General features: G+C 39.2%; 1 protein-coding gene across 1 annotated transcript in view; it reads left to right on the forward strand.

The window, feature by feature from the left end:
- The window catches only part of SAMD13 (sterile alpha motif domain containing 13), a gene marked incomplete at its 5' end in the record, with an annotated part of 52,854 nt that overhangs the window by 15,092 nt on the left and 20,080 nt on the right, over positions 1–17,682 (forward strand). Inside the window, one exon of the mRNA XM_049875553.1 lies at positions 12,998–13,109. Coding sequence (XP_049731510.1) covers positions 12,998–13,109 — 112 coding nt within the window. The remainder of the gene's footprint in view (positions 1–12,997; positions 13,110–17,682) is intronic.

A 17,682-nucleotide genomic window follows, 5' to 3' on the forward strand; every position in this document is an offset into this window, starting at 1 on the left:
TATAAAGAAATAAAAGATTGGTTTAAACTTAGAAAAATAGGGGTAAATATTAAGATAACCACAAAGGAAACTAACAATCCTACATATCAAAATAAAAAACAGGAAAAACATAAAGACTCAGCAAATACAAAATCAGCAACAGTGAAAAAGATGAAAAAAAATGACTCAGCATAGAAAATTAAGTGGAACAAAGAAACTGTCAACAACACACACAGGAAAAAAATATTAAAATGACAGCACTAAACTCATACCTATCAATAATTACGCTGAATGTAAACAGACTAAATGCACCAATAAAGAGACAGAATGTGGTAGAATGGATTAAAAAAAAAAAACACGATCTGATTATATGCTGCCTGCAAGAGACACAGCTGAGACTTAAAGACACAAACTAAAACTCAAAGGATGGAAAAAAATATATGAAGCAAACAAAAATAAAAAAAGAGCAGGAGTGGCAATATTAATCTCTGACAAAATAGGCTTTAAAGTAAAATCTACCACAAAGGATATGGAAGGACACCATATAATGATTAAAGGGTCAATACACCAGGAAGACATAACCATAATAAATATTTATGCACCCAAACACAGGGCTCCAAAATACATAAAACAAACTTTAACAGCATTGAAAAGAGGGATGGACAACTCCACAATAATAGTAGGAGGCTTCAACATGCCACTTTTGATGAAGTACAGAACATCCAGAAAGAAGCTCAATAAAGACACAGTAGATGTAAATGCCACGATCAACCAACCTGATGTCATAGACAAATACAGAACACTCCGCCCAACAGCAGCCAAGTATACTTTCTTTTCCAACACACGTGAAACATTCTCCATAATAGAACACATATTAGGGTATAAGGCAAACCTTAACGGAATCCAAAGCAAGCTGTAACGGAATCCAGAAGTAATTACAACACATCTTTTCTGACTATAAAGCTGTAAAGGTAGAAATCAGTAACAGAAAAAAGCAAGAAAAAAAAAAAAATCAAACACATGGAAACTGAACAACACCTTGCTCAAAAACTACTCGGTTATGGAAGAAGTTGAAGACAATAAAGAAATTCACAGACTCAAATGAGAATGAAAACACATACTACCAGAACCTTTGGGACACAGCAAAAGCAGTGCTCAGAGGTCAATTTATAGCAATAAATGCAAATATCCAAAAAGAAGAAAGGTCCAAAATCAAAACATTAACCCTACAACTCAAACAAATAGCATCAAGAGAAGCCCTCAGGCACCAGAATAAAGCAAATGATAAAAATTAGAGCAGAATTAAATGAAATAGAGAGCAGAAAAACAATTGAAAGAATTAACAAGACCAAAAACTGGTTCTTTGAAAAGATCAACAAAATCGATAAACAATTGGCCAAACTGACAAAAGGAAAACAGGAAAGGAAGCAAATAACCCAAATAAGAGCTGAGATGGGCGGTATCACAGCAGACCCAGCTGAAATTAAAAGAATTGTAACAGAATGCTATGAAAAATTGTAGTCTAAGAAATTTGAAAACCTAGAGGAAATGGACAAATTTCTAGAAACACACTACCTACCTAAACTAACACAAACAGAGGTAGAACAACTAAATAAGCCTATAGCAAAAGAAGAGATTGGAAAGGTAATTAAGAATCTCCCAACACAAAAAAGCCCATGCTCTGATGGTTTCATTGGAGAATTCTACTAAACTTTCAGAGAAGAGTTAACACCACTACTACTAAAGGTGTTTCAGAGCATAGGAAAGGATGGAATACTCCCAGACTCATTCTATGCAGTCAGCATAACCCTGATACCAAAACCAGGTAAAAACATCACAAAAAAAGAAAATTTACAGACTATCCATCATGAGGAAACCCTGGTGGCATACTGGTTAAGTGCTAGGGCTGCTAACTAAAAGTTTGGCAGTTCAAATCCACCAGGAGCTCCTTGGAAACCCTATGGGGCAGTTCTACTCTGTCTTATAGGGTTGCTATGAGTTGGAATCAACTCAACAGCAACAGGTTATCCCTCATGAACATAGATGCAAAAATCCTCAAAAAAATTCTTACCAGTAGAATTCAACAACATACCAAAAAAATGATTAACCATGACCAAGTGGGATTCATACCAGGTTCAAAAAGAAAAAAAAAAAAATTTTTTTCAACATTAGAAAAACAATCAATGTAATCCATCACATAAATAAAGGACAAGAACCACATGATGGTATCAGTTGATGCAGAAAAGGCATTTGACAAAGTTCAACACCCATTCTTGATAAAAACTGTCAGCAAAATAGGAATGGAAGGGAAATTCCTCAACATAGTAAAGGACATTTATAGAAAGCCAACAGGCCAACATCATCCTAAATGAAGAGTCTGAAAGCATTCCCCTTGAGAACAGAAACCAGACAAGGATGCCCTTTATCACCACTCTTATTCAACATTGTGCTGGAAGTCCTAACCAGAGCAGTTAGTCTAGAAAAAGAAATAAAGGGTATCCAGACTGGTAAGAAAGAAGTAAAAGTATCTCTATTTGCAGGTGGTATAATCTTATACACAGAAAACCTGAAAGAATCCACAAGAAAAGTACTGGAACTAATAGATTTCAGCAAAGTATCAGGACACAAGATAAACAAACACAAATCAATTGGATTTCTCTACAGCAACAAAGAAAACTTCAAAGAGGAAATCACCAAACTGATACCATTTACAATAGCCCCCAAGAAGATACTTAGGAATAAATCTAACCAGAGATGTAAATGACCTATACAGAGAAAACTACAAGACACTACTGCAAGAAACCAAAAGAGACCTATGTAAGTGGAAAAGCATACCCTGCTCATGGATGAGAAGAGTCAACATTGTGAAAATGTGTATTCTAACCAAAGTGATCTACAGATACAATGCAATCCCACTCCAAATTCCAATGGCATTTTTAAATGAGATGGAGAAACAAATCACCAACTTCATACAGAAGGCAAAAAGGCCCCAGATAAGTAAAGCATTACTGGAAAAGAAGAATAAAGTGGGAGGCCTCACAATATCTGATTTTAGAACCTATTATACCACCACAGTAGTCAAAACAGCCTGGTACTGGTACAGATACATAGACCAGTGGAATAGAACCAAGAATCCAGATGTAAATTCATCTACCTATGAGCAGCTGATCTTTGACAAAGGCCCAGAGTCCTTCAGTTGGGGAAAAGACACTCTCTTTAATAAATGGTGCTGGCATAACTGTAAAAAAATGAAACAAGACCCATACCTCACACCATGTATAAAAACTAACTCAAAATGGATCAAGGACGTAAATATAAAATCTAAAATGATAAAGATCATAGAAGGAAAAAATAGGGACAATGCGAGGGGCTCTAATACATGGCATAAACAGAATACAAAACATTACTAACAATGCACAAATACCAGAAAAGATACTAGTCAGCTGGGAGCCCCTAAAAATCAAACACTTATGCTCATCAACAGACTTCATTGAAAGAGTAAAAATACAACCTACAGACTGGGAAAAAAAATTTGGCTATGACAAATCTGATCAGCATCTAATCTCTAAAATCTACAAGATACTGCAAAACCTCAACAACAAAAAGACAACCCAATTAAAAAATGGGCGAAGGATATGAACAGGCACTTCATCAAAGAAGACATTCAGGCGGCTACCAGATACATGGGGAAATGTTCATGATCATTAGCTATTAAAAAAAAAAAAAAAAATTTTTTTTTTTTTTTTTTTTTAGCTATTAGGGAAATGCAAATCAGAACTACAATGAGATACCATCTTACCTCAACAAGGCTAGCATTAATCCAAAAAACACAAAATAATGAATGTTGGAGAGTTGAGAGTTGGAATGTTGGTGAGATGAAAAGGCAAAAAGGGACAGGAGCTCGTTGAGTGGACACAGGAAATCCAGAGTGGACAGGAGGAGTGTGCTGTCACATCATAGGGAGAGCAACTAGGGTCACATAACAATGTGTGTATAAATTTTTGTTTCAGAAACTAACTTGAACTGTAAACTTTCACTTAAAGCCCAATAAATAAAATTAATGAATAAATGATCATAAAAAAAGTATATATTTTATTGCTTTCTAAGTTCATTCTGTATGGTCTTATGATAAATAACTTAAAAACTGATTATTCTCTTAAATGATAACTTGGGCTAAGAATTGAATCTGTTTACTGTTTTGATTTATACTGCCTTTTATCCGTTGCCTTAGTATAAATTTAAAGAGTTAAATGCACAAAACTATAGAGTCAGCTAAGCCTATTAAGACATCATATTTTAAGTGTAAAAGCAACAGAAGTTTAAATTAATGCCAGCAGAATCCACAGACATGCACTATATATCTTTCATACATTATCAGCCCTGACAGGTTTCTGTTTTCCACGTAGTTTCTGTCTTGCTACTGAGATCCCTACAGAAGGAGAATTGAGTGTGTCTGAGCCTTAAAGCCACACCTAAGTGCTTTGGAATGGAGACGAGTGTACTGTGACTCAGAGCAGGGAAGGAAAGTTCTAGAGGCATTCTTTAGATTATCATCTTTAGCAGTAATGATTAGGATATGAAACATTCATAATAAGTTTGTGTTTGGCATGTATGAATTGTATTTGATAGTAAAAAAAAAAAAAAAAAGATTCATTGAGTCCTTTTGAACGAAGTGTCCTTATTTACCCTAGCTCAGAGGGTTTTATTTGTACTGGAAAATTAAGATCTGGTAGGAAGCGAGGCAATTCATAGGCCTTTTTGTTTTCAGAAAGATGGGATGGAGTATGGGGGACATTCCAAGCAGAGATATGACAAGGTCTAGTGTTGGGATGTCCCTGGGTGGCCACAAACGGTTAAATGTTTTATACTTAACCAGGAAGTTGATAGTCTGAGCCCACCCAGAGGCACCTCAGAAGAAAGACCTGGCAATTTACTGCCAAAAAGTCACAGCTCTGCGTGCATGGAATCTCCATGAGTCGGAATCAACTTGATGGCAACTGGTAGTGTTTGGACAGAGCACACTGCAATTTCAGAGGAAAGCCATCAGCCCGAGGGTAGCTACCAATTACAGAGGAAGGGAAAGATGCAGGAAGATGCCCCCATCTGTCCTGGATACCTGCTCCTGGTGTTGTCACTGATTTAGGGCTCCAAAGCCTATCATCCACAAACCTATCAAAGCCTTAATTGCTTTTAGCCAGACCTCTGCTTGTTAGCATGAAGGGAGAGGGAGAAAGGAATGACATAAAACTAAAGCTCATTTAGTTGACTCTTTCTTAGACATGTCATAAGCAAAGAGATCAATATTAATTTATTAGAATCAGAATTAAATCGCCTTTCGCCAAAGGCAGTTTTCAGACAGGGGATGAAAAGTAGGTCAATCTGATTTTAAAAATAATTTGTAAAGATCAGTGCAGTACCAAGTTAGAGTGCATTTCCAAGTATAAAAATAAGTAACACACAGAATTATAGTAACACACAGTTTTATAAAGGAGTAATGTGACAAATAGATCACCATAATATGTTAACCAGTATTAAAAGTCACTTTTGCTCTGAACTTTGAAGCAAGAAATGCAATTAATGAATGAATATAATGTAGTTTCAAAATCACATATGAATTGTATTTATCCAGATTATTCCTTTGGCCTGATCCACTCTCAGAACCTATAACATCATAAGTACCATAAAACATCCACTGGTACATTTGGAGAAGAGTTTCAACCATTTTCCATCTGCCCTCACTGATATGTAAAGGGAAAATGGAGACTTTTGCTGCCAGCACTTAAAATTATAATGTACCAATATGAAAACACTCATAATAAGGTCTCAGTTAATCTGCAGATATCTGCCAAATTTGTTATTTATTGCATTTCTGTCCCCATGATTGTACCTCTCTAGCTCTTTTGAAAAGTAAGGTGATTATTTAATTAAGGGATAATTGTTTCCCAATGTGAGTTATTCACACGATATAATTTTTATCAGTACATGATGTGCCTAACCATATGCACAAGGATTAATAGGTGACTGAGTTAAATGGAAACATCGATTTGATTAAGTGACGGAATGGCAGACAAAATCTGTCCTTGAACACTGTTGCTAGTGTTTTGTAGTAAGGTAAACAGCAAAAAACAAACAAAACCCATTTTTTAAAAGATTCTGTGCTTGGAAAAAGATTCATAAACATCATTTTTATATATTGTATCCTAAGAAACATTTTGCTATGATAAAAAAAAGAAAGAAAACAACTAAACCCGTTGATGCTGAGTCAATTCCGACTCATAATGACCCTATAGGACAGAGCAGAACTGCCCCGTAGAGTTGCCAAGTAGTGCCAAGAGGATTCGAACCACTGACCTTTTGGTTAGCAGCCATAGCTCTTAACCATTATGCCACCAGGGTTTCCACTATGAGTAATAAATATTAATTGATAATGGCACTTTTATATCTGTCACCTCATTTGATCAGTGAAAAATCAGCAGCCACAGTGGAATCACCATTTAGGAGGAGTTTTAAACAGTACTATTTAAATTGCTTCTGGAAGTTGATATACACATGTCATTAAAAACGATTTGGAGAGACCTATGCATTTATAAAAGAATAAAATGCCTCACCTTGGTCACAAATAGCGGTTCTTGGGGAGATTTACTGTTTTCCCAGAGGGGAAGATGACACTTAACTTCATCCTCCAAGATATTCTCATGGTTGATTTTTTGGCCTTGGTACTCTGGCTCCCCGTGCCTTCCTGCCATCATAATCCCTTGGCTCATCTCAAGCTTTCTGCTTAAAACTGTTGCTGAAATCACTGGGAGGACCCAGCGAAATCTTATCCATCATGCATTAATAGACAACCAAGAAGGACCTAGGTTAGGGTGTGTGGAACAATAAATGCTTTTCAATACTGCCTTTCAAAGTCTTCCAGTTTCCTAGTTCAGCAGAACTAACCGGGCCTTTCATTGTGTGCATGCTCAATAGCACCTTGTTTCCCCTCAATTCTAGTATTAACTTAACAATTAGCTGCTCACCCTTGCCAGATCTCCAGCTCCTTGAGGGCAGAGTCTGTGCAGTCTCTCCCCTTGTAACTCTGCAACTCGCTCAGTACTGAGATAGTAGGCTTTCAGTAAATATTTGTTGAATCAATGAATTAAAAAAAAAAAATTGCCATCAAGTCTATTCCGACTCATAACAATCCTGTAGGAGAGAGCAGAACTGCCCCATAGGGTTTCCAAGGCATGGCTGGTGGATTCAAACATGCTGACCTTTTGGTTAGCAGCCGAGCTCTGAACCACTGTGCCACCAGGGCTCCTAATCAATGAATAAGTTAATGGAAAAAGCATAGATTCGGAGTCAAGCATATCTGGGTTCTAATCTTGGCTTTATCTACTATGTCATTTGGGGTGAGTTACTTAGCCTTTCTGTGCTTTAGTTTCCTCATTTCCAAAAGAGGCTTACAGTAGCCAGTTAACAAGAAAGGGGAGCCTAATATTAGGAAACTGTGAGAAGTGTATTATAGGCTGTAAGTACTCCCTGGTGCTTAGTCCATTAACTTAACGGACCTTTGCTGTGTATCTACTACGTGCCAGTCAGACTAATGTGCTAGGTGATGGAGAGCTACAGAGATGAAGTTAGACAGGCTTTTCTTCTTAGGATATGAATAGTCTAATGTTGTGATTTTTTTTCTAAGTTAATTTGCTTCTAGGACTGAACATAGGTGGGTCAATCATTAAATGTATTAATTGGTTTCTAAACCCTTGTCTGTTTTGGTTGGATTCCCTCACCCTAAGCCTGAGAAAGCACCTGGTTCCACATTTCTATATGGTACACTGTCAACAGTTGTACAAAGTCTTTGTTCTCTGCTTATTGCTAGTACTCCAGGATATTACAGGGTAATGGAAGTGATGATGTTACATTCCAGCAGCATAAGAATCAGGAAAGCCTCCTACCCCCAAATTACAATATAGTATATGTTGTTATTACTATTAAATAACTAATCTTATGAGGAAAGGCAGCTTATTAAAGTCAACCCCAGAAAGATTGAATTCAGATGTTTTCTGGGAAACTTAAAAGTGTATCCAATGGGACTTTATGCTTCTTGTTAGAAGTTAACTGATTAGATAACTTAAAAGACTTTTTTTGAACAATGAACACCTTTCCAAATATTTTTAAAGCCCACCTTAAGCAAGAGTGAGAAGGAAGATGATACCTTGAAGAGAGTCCCCAACGTCAGCTAATGGTTGCCTATGTTAATGGGATGATGGAAAATTCAAGCACATGGATAATTTTTTAAAACCAAATTAGCATTGATTTTAAACAGCAGTATTGATTTAAAAATATAAGTTAATGTTTGACCATGTTAGGGTGAAAAATAGTTTTTTGTCCCCAAAGAATATTGCCTAATCAGTGGTAAGTGTGTATGTATCTGTGCATAGGTGTGTATGTGTGCGTGAGCATGCAGGGTTTATAGATTCACCACCTCTAACCCCAAAAAAGAAAAGCACTTCTTACTAGTAAGCACTGGCTGTAAATGTTTTTAAATGAAGTATGTTTGCCATGTGATCAGTGACTCCCTTTTCTTTGAGTGGGACAGAAGTTTGCTTTTTAATCAAATATTTTAGGCTACTGCTATGAGCAAAATGTTATGCTGGGGGTGAGATGGCGATACAGCTAGACCATTGACTTTTGGATATTTGAAGACTTTTAGGGATCCCCAAAGTCTGGGCAATTTAATTTTCATTTAAAAGTAACATGAATCTCTTCAACATTCACTAAATGCTGAACTTCCCCAGCACTTAGTTCTAGGCCCAGTTCTCTTCTCACCTTGCCCAAGGGTGTGACCACCATCTAAACACCTCTGTCTCCCAAGTGTGTATCTTTAGTCCCCACTTCTCTGCTTTGAACTCCAGGCTCATGTTGTTAGGTGCCATCAAGTTGACTCCAATTCATAGCAACCTTATGGATAACAGAATGAAACCTTGTCCAGTCCTGCTCCATCCTCATAATAGTAGGTATATTTGAGCCCACTTTTGTAGCCACTGTGTCAGTCTATCTCATTGAGGGTCTTCCTCTTTTTCACTGACCCTCTACCAAGTGCGATGTCCTTCTCCGGGGATTGGTCCCTCCTGATAACAGATCCAAAGTAAGCAAAATGAAGTCTTGTTATCTTCGCTTCTAAGGAACATTCTGGCTCTGCTTCCTCTAAGACAGCTTTGTTTGTTCTTCTGGCAGTCCATGCTATATTCAGTATTCCTTCCCAACACAATTCAAATGTATCTATTCTTCTTTAGTTGTCCTTTTCATTGTCCAGCTTTTGCATGCATATGAGGCAATTGAAAATACCATGGGTTAGGTCAGGTGCACCTTAGTCATCAAAGTGACATCTTTGCTTTTTAAGATTTCAAAGGGGTCTGTTGAAGCAGATCAGCCCAGTGCAATATACATCCTTTAATTTCTTGACTGCTGCTTTTGTGGGCACTAATTGTTGATTCAAATAAAATGAAATCCTTGACAACTTCAATCTTTTCTCCATTTATAATGATGTTGCTTATTGGTCCAGCTGAGGATTTTTGTTTTATGCTGAAGTGTAATCCATACCAAAGCCTGTAGGCTTAGATGTTCATCAGGAAGTGCCTCTTGAGAGTTGTCTTCACTTTCAGTAAGCAAGGTGTGTCATCTGCATATTGCAGGTTGTTAATGAGTCTTCATCCAATCCTGATGCAACGTTCTTCTTTATATAGTCCAGCTTCTCGGATTATTTGCTCAGCATACAGATTAAATAAATTTAGTGAAAGGATACAACCCTAACACCTTTTCTGATTTTAAACACTCAGTATCCTCTTTTTCTGTTCAAACAACTCTCTCTTGGTCTATGTACATGTTCCACATGAGCACAATTAAGTGCTCTGGAATTCCCATTCTTTGTAATATTATCCGTAATTTGTTATGATAATGGTCATCGTCAAATGCTTTTGCATAATCAATAAAATGCAGGTAAACATCTTTCTGGTATTATCTGCTTCCAGCCAAGATCTATATGAATCAGCAATGATATCCCTTGTTTCACGTCCTCCTCTGAATCCAGTTTGAATTTCTGGCATGTTAAATCTCCATTCTAATATAAATGGTACCTCAAATTCAGTGTGTCCAACTAAACCTGGTGGTGGCATCCCAGTGAAGATAGCACCATATATCCAGTTCCACAGGCTGGATACCTAACAGTTGCCTTTGACACTCCCATCTCCTTCATTCTCCATGCCCAGTTCGTCACTAAATCATGTTAATTTTATTTATTAAATATCTTTTAAATCCACACACATCTCTCTTTTTCAGTAGACTCTAGTCTGGTCACCATAATCTCTTGCCTGGATGACTGAATAGACTTCTAATCGGTGCCCTTTCTTCCCGTCTGGCTTCTCTCCAATACCCTCTTTTTTCAGAATGTTAATCTGATCAGGTCACTCTCTTTATATAAAATTATTCAACAGCTCCTATTGCTCTTAGACAAAAATCGAGAATCCTTACTGTGGCTTTTAACACCTACGTAACTCTTTGTTCTACATACTCCTGCCACAGAGCCTGGAACAGTCATCACCTGACTTTTTCATACAGTTAGCTCCTAGCTTCATACAGTTAGACCTCAACCCAAAAGAAATTTTCACAGGAAAGCCTCCCCTAGACTATCATAGCACAGTATGCCTGTCACTTACAGCATTTACCACAATATGCAGTTGTATATTTAATTGTATCGTTATTTGACCAATGTCTATTCCCACAGGATTGTGAGGTCCATAAAGTAAGTACTAGGTCTGCTTTGCTCACCAACATATTCTTAGTTGGAGAGGTGGGCCTAGCTTTGTCCTAAAGAAACTCCTAAGCCAAGTAAGCTATTTGGAATTTATCTTAAGGCCAAGAGGAAGCTTTTAAAAGATTTAAAGCAGAGGAACAAATTGTCACCTTGGATTGAGTGTAGAGAAATGCTTGAAAGAGAGCAAGATTTGAGGTGAGGAAGTACGATAAGGGGCTCTACAGTAAATCGCATGGTTTGAACAAAAGAAGTGGCAGTATTAGTGGAGAAAAATAGGATAGATTCAAGAGCTTTTTAGGAGGACTTGTTAATTGAGGTAAGCAACAGACAAGGGAGCTGGATTACTCCCGGGATTCTGTCTCATGCTGCAGAAGTTATGGCGTTCACTTGGGAAGAGAACACTGGTGAAGAATGGGTTTGGAGAGGAGGGCGATGCAGGGAAGGGGATGGTAACTTCATGCTAGACATGTTGAGCCTAAAAGCACATGGGAAACACCCAAGTAGAGATTCCGGTAGGCTATTGTATATAAGGTTCAAGAGGGAGATTTAGGTAACTGGATTCAAGGGGATAGAAGAGATCATCCAGAGAATAAGACTTGAGTGAAGAGGACCTAAACCAGAGCCTAGGCCAAAATTGTGAGAGGCATGTGGAGTCGTACTGGCCTGCTTGCTCTTCCCTCAGATAAAACAGACTGCCACAACATTTCTCAAGTGGCTCTCTCTATCTGGAAGCTGAAATGTAGTCTCCAAACTCAAGATCACTTTCTCCAAGAAGCATTTCCTGACCTGACCGCCCCCCCATCCCCTTTCCTATCTCCTTGTTCATCCAAGATAGAATTGACCAGCCCCTCCTTGTACCTCTTGTGTTTTCTGTACACTCTTTATCATAACACCTGTAGCAATTTGATACACACAAATTATGTACTAGGGAGTCTATCACTATTGAATCCTCAGTACCCATCTGATGGCCTGATATATAGTAAGTGTTTAATATTTGTTGAATGAGTGAACTAAGCAGATGACTCTAAACAAGGATAGTTTTAATAGAAAACATGGTTTCATGAATGTCCCATTAGTCAGTCACAGACTTGTAATCTGCTAGATTGCTACCGTCCTATAGGAGGGGAAACTGAAGGAGTGAATAGTCCAAAAACACCAAGTTAGTGAGCGGCAGAGCTGTACCTAGGCTTAGTACTTTTAACTCTAATGGTGTTGGAGAAATATCTTACTTTGATCAGGAATTAACAAGTTATATAAAATAGAAACCAGAAAAATACTTCCCAAACAGAAATAAGGCAGAGCAATAGTAACTGTAGATCTTTGCCATTCTTCCTGTATTCCACTTCTCCTACCCTCCTCTGTAAATCCAGTGAGGTAGGTTATCCATAGACCCTCTCAAACAAATGCTTGTTATCATACATTTATTCATTTGAGCAATATCAGTTGAGTTTCTGTGTGCTTGACACTAGGAATAATAAAGTGAGAAATGGTTCAAGCCATTGGCTAATGGGAATGCTATCCAATAAGCAAATGTCATCATCCAGTGTGGAAAGTGCCATAATATACATTTGAGTAGAGTTCTAGAAGAACTCAGAGGAGATTATAACAAAAGCAGTTGCCTGGTAGAGCCAGAAAACAGCTCATAGAGGAGGTGGGATTTGAACTATGACAGGAATGGTAGAGTATTTTCAGGTAAAGATGGGTGAAGGGACAGGGAGCATTATAAGTGGTTGAGACAGCATGTACAAAGGTGAAGAGCCATAAAATGGCATGGTACAGCACGCCTATGGCACTGGATGTATGGGGGTGGGAGTAGGGAAGGGGATACCCCACCAAAAAACCCAGTGCCGTCCAGTAGATTCCGACTCAGGGAAGGGGATAGGAGATAGAAAAGGAGAAATGTGTTGAGCCATATTGTAAAGAGCCTGGTGTTCTTAACTCTGGAGTATGAATATCATCCTGTGGGTCACCGGAAGTCATTGGGTTACTCTCATTATCTCTGGATTAAAAAACAGTTCATGAGGAAATACGTTATCTTAAAGGTCTAATGGTTTATTAGAGAAGCAGTGAATGAGCTTCTGAGAGTAATGATATTCTAAGCCCATGAAACACAAGAGAGGTAGATTGGGATCTGGGCCGCTGAAGGAAAAGAGGGCCATGGTTCCAGCAAGCCAGAACACATACATGCATTACCATGACGGCTGTCATGTTTGTGTTTTGTAGTTCCATGGAGAATGGAAGACCACCAGACCCTGCAGACTGGGCTGTGATAGATGTCGTCAATTATTTCCGAACAGCGGGATTTGAGGAGCAAGCTAGTGCTTTTCAGGAACAGGTAACTTGGTCTAATGATGATGAACACATTTAACTCCCAGCCATGGGAGGAAGGAACAGTGAGGGATCAGGACTGCTGCCTTTGCTCCTTGCATATCCTCCACATCAAGCCCTGTTGCTATCAGGCCCTAAGGTATTGAAGAGGGTGGGGAAGAGGAGAGTGAAAGTGACAGGCTAATGATTTCTTCCTGCAAGAGAAAATCTCAAAGCCCGAAACACGGTCACAGCTGCAGAGAGGAGAGTTACAACTCTTTTATGTCTGCATCTTGTGAAAGACTGATTGGTCAGGGTGGGGCAGAACAACCATGACCTCAACACAAACACACTAGAAAATTGAAAATAGAAAAGAAAGAAAAAGAGACAAATCTGACAAGGAGACATGTAGCACCTTTTTCTACTTCATACCAACTGAGCTCTTAAGCCACCTCCAATTTGCTTTCCGAGTAATCAGCATGGTGGAGTGGAAAGTGCATAGGATTCAGAGACAAATTCTTGTTCTTCTATCTCTGTGCGCAAGTTGCTAGATCTCTCTGAGTCTTAGTTTTACGTCTATAATGGGAAGCTGTCAGTAGATAACTTTATAGGGATGTCATTGGGAGGATTAAACAACAGTGTACACAAAGTGACTACGATAGGGCCCGGTGCAATGTTGATGCTCAAAAAATGTTAATTCCCTCCCTCAGGTCCAGGGTTGGTGTTAGGAAGAAGAAGGGAGGAGCAAGATGTTCATCCCAATTGTCTGGGTAGTCAAGACTCCAGTTTATGGACTGGGCCAGCTCTATAGGGATGAGGCTGAAGGGGCTTGACCATGAGGAGGCAAACTGAGGAACCCATTGTGGTCTACACTGGGCCAGCTCTGTAAGGAGACAGAGTTTCTATTTCCCTGTCAGTGAAGGCTGTAGTCTTCTAAGCATTAAATTTACTTTTCTAATATTATAGTTGAGAGAGTTGTAAATGAGAAAAACTGGTCTGGCTGCTTGTTCCACATTTTCTTTGCCCATTTCTTATTCTTTCAAGCTATTGGCTGCCTAACCTGGGTTTGGATAAGATGAACCTTTCTATTATCGCATATATCAATGTCTAGGCCTCCTTCAACCAATTTTTCCTTTATACTTGATCCATGTATGCACACACACACATATATATTTTTGGCGGGGGCGTCGGGGAAGGTTACTTTGGAAAAGTTGCCAAAATAACAGCTTAATGTAACACTTCATACCCACTAGGATAGCTAAAATTAGAAAGATTGATAAACTCCAAGTGTTCATGAGGAGGTAGAGCAGCCAGAACTCTCATAAACAGTTGGTGCGAATGTAAACTCATACGTCTACTGCATGACCCAGCAATTTCACTCCTGGGTATTTACCTGAGAAGAATGAAAATATATGACCACACAGTAATTTGCACAGGATTGTTCTTAGTAGCTTTATCTTTAATAGCCCCAAACTGGAAAACCAGGTGTCCATCAACAGAAGAATGAACATACCAAAAAAAAAAAAAAAAAGCCAGTTGGCTTTGAGTCAATTCTGACTTTTGGTGACTCCATTTGTACAGAGTAGAACTGCTCCATAGGGTTCTCAATGTTGTAATTTTTCAGAAGGAGATCACCAGCCATTTCTTTTGAGGCACCTCTGGGTGGCTTCAAAGCACCAGACTTTCAGTTAGTAGTCAAGCGCTTAACCATTTGCGCCACCCAGGGACTCTAATAAACATAGACACTGAGGTATCTTCATACAAAGAAATGAACTAATGATATTTACAACAGCATGGATGAGTCTCAAAAATATGTGGAATGATGGAAGACTTACACAAAAGAGTTCACACTGAATGGTTCCATTTATAAAGTTTCAGAACAGGAAAACGAATCAATGTTAGAAGAAAATGAGAACATTGGTTGCCTCTGGATAGGAGGTGGTGGGGATTGACTGGCAAGGGGAATGAGGGAGCTTTCTGGGTGATGGTATATCTCAGCAGTGGTTTGGGTTATTAAAAGTATGTACATTGGTTACTGCATATACACACAGGTATATGCAAATGGTTTACTTAGGATTTGTGCATTACATAGCCTGTAAGTTTTCTCTGAAATGGAAAAGAACTATAAACAAATACTGAACAATTAATGGTATGCAGACTGAAGTAGTTAGGGAGAAGTACACTAATGTATACAACTTACTTTGAAATGCATTTTTAAAAAGATGGATTGATGACTGAATAGAAAGATGAATAGATAGATAGATATGTGATAAAATAAGTATACTAAAATGTTAATTGTAAAATCTAGATGATAATATGGATTTTTATCTCTATAAAATTCTTACAACTTTTCTTCATGTTTGAAAATTTTTTTAATAAAATGGGGATAAATAATAGCTTCGGTTGGAAAGTAGAAGGCTGATCAGCTGGAACATATTTCATTTTGGTTTTTAATGATATACTGTCCATTTATGTCATTGCAGTTGAGTAACTCCTTTCTAAAATTAAATTTAAATAATATAGTGAAAGGTTAGCAAAAAAAGGGGGCTCAGCTAAAAGTCTTTTGGCCAGATTCCCAGCCATCCAGAAACCTTTTTCAGGTCAAGCTTTTGTTCAGACTCCTGTGAGGCACACATCCAAGATTGGGGTGTCGGTGGGAAGAGGCTCTGTGGGCCATCCAGCTCCTATGCAGGACTTCAGAAATGGGACTGGACAGCTCTAAGCTGGGCCCTGAAGCAGACCTTTCTCCCAGGGATGACCTCACTCTGGCATCAGGGATGCTGGGAGGCAAAAGTGAGCAAATTCACCTAAAGTGTTTCATTCAGAACTCTTTCAAGGGGGAAAGGAGTATCTTGCTACTGCATTGACCCCACCAACTAAGGAGCCTGAGGAATGAATTCCCAGAGGACTGGAGTTTTGCAAGCATAGTCCAGCAATTTGAATGCCATCATTCTTAACAAAGGAGGGTGGGTAGGTGGGGGAAAGTTTCAGCCTTGAGTTATTCTCAAATCTTTCTCCTGCTGTGAAATCCTCATAATTTTTACTCTTCTTGTTAAAAGGAGATAGAGGGTGAGGAGGGAGTCACTGTTCACACTCAGGTGGATAAGACAAAGTAACCAAAAAACCAAACCCATTGCCATGATTTTCCTGAGGACTGAGGATCAGGATCCTCTAGCATGCTAACCTGCCTCTTTCATCATCATGATAGAGAGGCCTTCAGTGTTTCACCTCCAAGGATCTTCCTGGCATTGAAGATGAAATCTACTCAGCAGTCAGCAGTCATTCACCCAAAACATCCTGTGTGGGAAGACTGCAGACCACATCCAACCTAAACACAGTCCTGGCACATCTTCTAGATCACAGCAGTTGAGAAACAATTAAAATGGATACATCCTTAAATCTTCTCGGGGAAGGCTTTGCCCTGCCATTGTATGGAAGTGGGGCAGGGATGGAGAGCACACCCAAATGCTTCTGAAAAGCATCCACCATCAGATGGGCCAGCTTTTGGGAGAGTGTCTTTATTCTGGTCTCACAAAGTATCACTGGATGCTGTGTTGCTGTAGCAACCAGACTTAGCTCTGCCCATGAATATGGGTTGCCTGGTTTTCAAGAGTCAGAGGTACCTCAGGAATTTGACTTTGCTAAGAGCTTTAGTTTTAAGAGAGAACCTTTTGACTCACCTCATCCAAAAACATCTTCACCTGTCTCACAGAGAACTGTTCAGGGCAAGTTTTACTTTCTTAAACTCTGAGAGCTACATGAGTCATGGGCAGCACGGTTGCCAGTGATATGGGAGCTTATGCTGCATGACTTCATGACTGAAGTTGCTGCCAGACGCATCCACCATCAGATGGGCCAGCTTTTGGGAGAGTGTCTATCTTCATATTCTGGTCTCACAAAACATCATTGGATGCTGTGTTGCTGTAGCAACCAGACTTAGCTATGGCTTTCTAACAGCGTGCCCCTTGGAAGATGTTAGGATATTGAGCAAGATTTGTCCGAAGGGTAGGGATGATGCTGTGTATTCCTGTGGGGTGGGGAGGCAGCTGGATTCAGCTGATAATCTTTACATAGCCTCTTATTTTCTGTGCAGGCACACATTTGAATTGTGCAGGGAGCACAGTTACCTTCATTTAGTTTCCCCTGGCAAAACCTCTTGTAAGTCATCTGTATGACCCACAACTGAAGGCCTAAGTTTCTGCTCACCTCCTTTCCTGCCCTCTCACTAGGGGCCCGGTGTCAATAGTGTGTGTGCTTTGGATTGTACTGCTGTTCTGGTTAGTCCTCTTTTATGAACAATGATGTCACTCTCCCTCAGGTTGACATGTGGTTTGTGTCATCAAGGCCACAATTGTTCACCGTGTGAAACAGCTTGTCCAGTGGGGAGTCTGGTCCACTGGCCTCATTAACATGGTCCTTCAGCTAGGTTCACTGGCTCCTAAGCACATGAGGCAGTGGGAGCCCTTCCTAGAGAGAGCAGTGAGTGTTTCAAGCACTGCCAATAACGTCTCTATTTCCAGTAACAGCCCTTTCCTACAGTGGTGTGGTGGCTAATTTCTCAAGTGTCTTTTTTGAGCAGACAGACCTTTTAGGCTATGGCG

The sequence above is a fragment of the Elephas maximus genome, chromosome 3 (genome assembly GCF_024166365.1).
Source record: "Elephas maximus indicus isolate mEleMax1 chromosome 3, mEleMax1 primary haplotype, whole genome shotgun sequence".
Lineage (NCBI taxonomy): Eukaryota > Metazoa > Chordata > Mammalia > Proboscidea > Elephantidae > Elephas > Elephas maximus.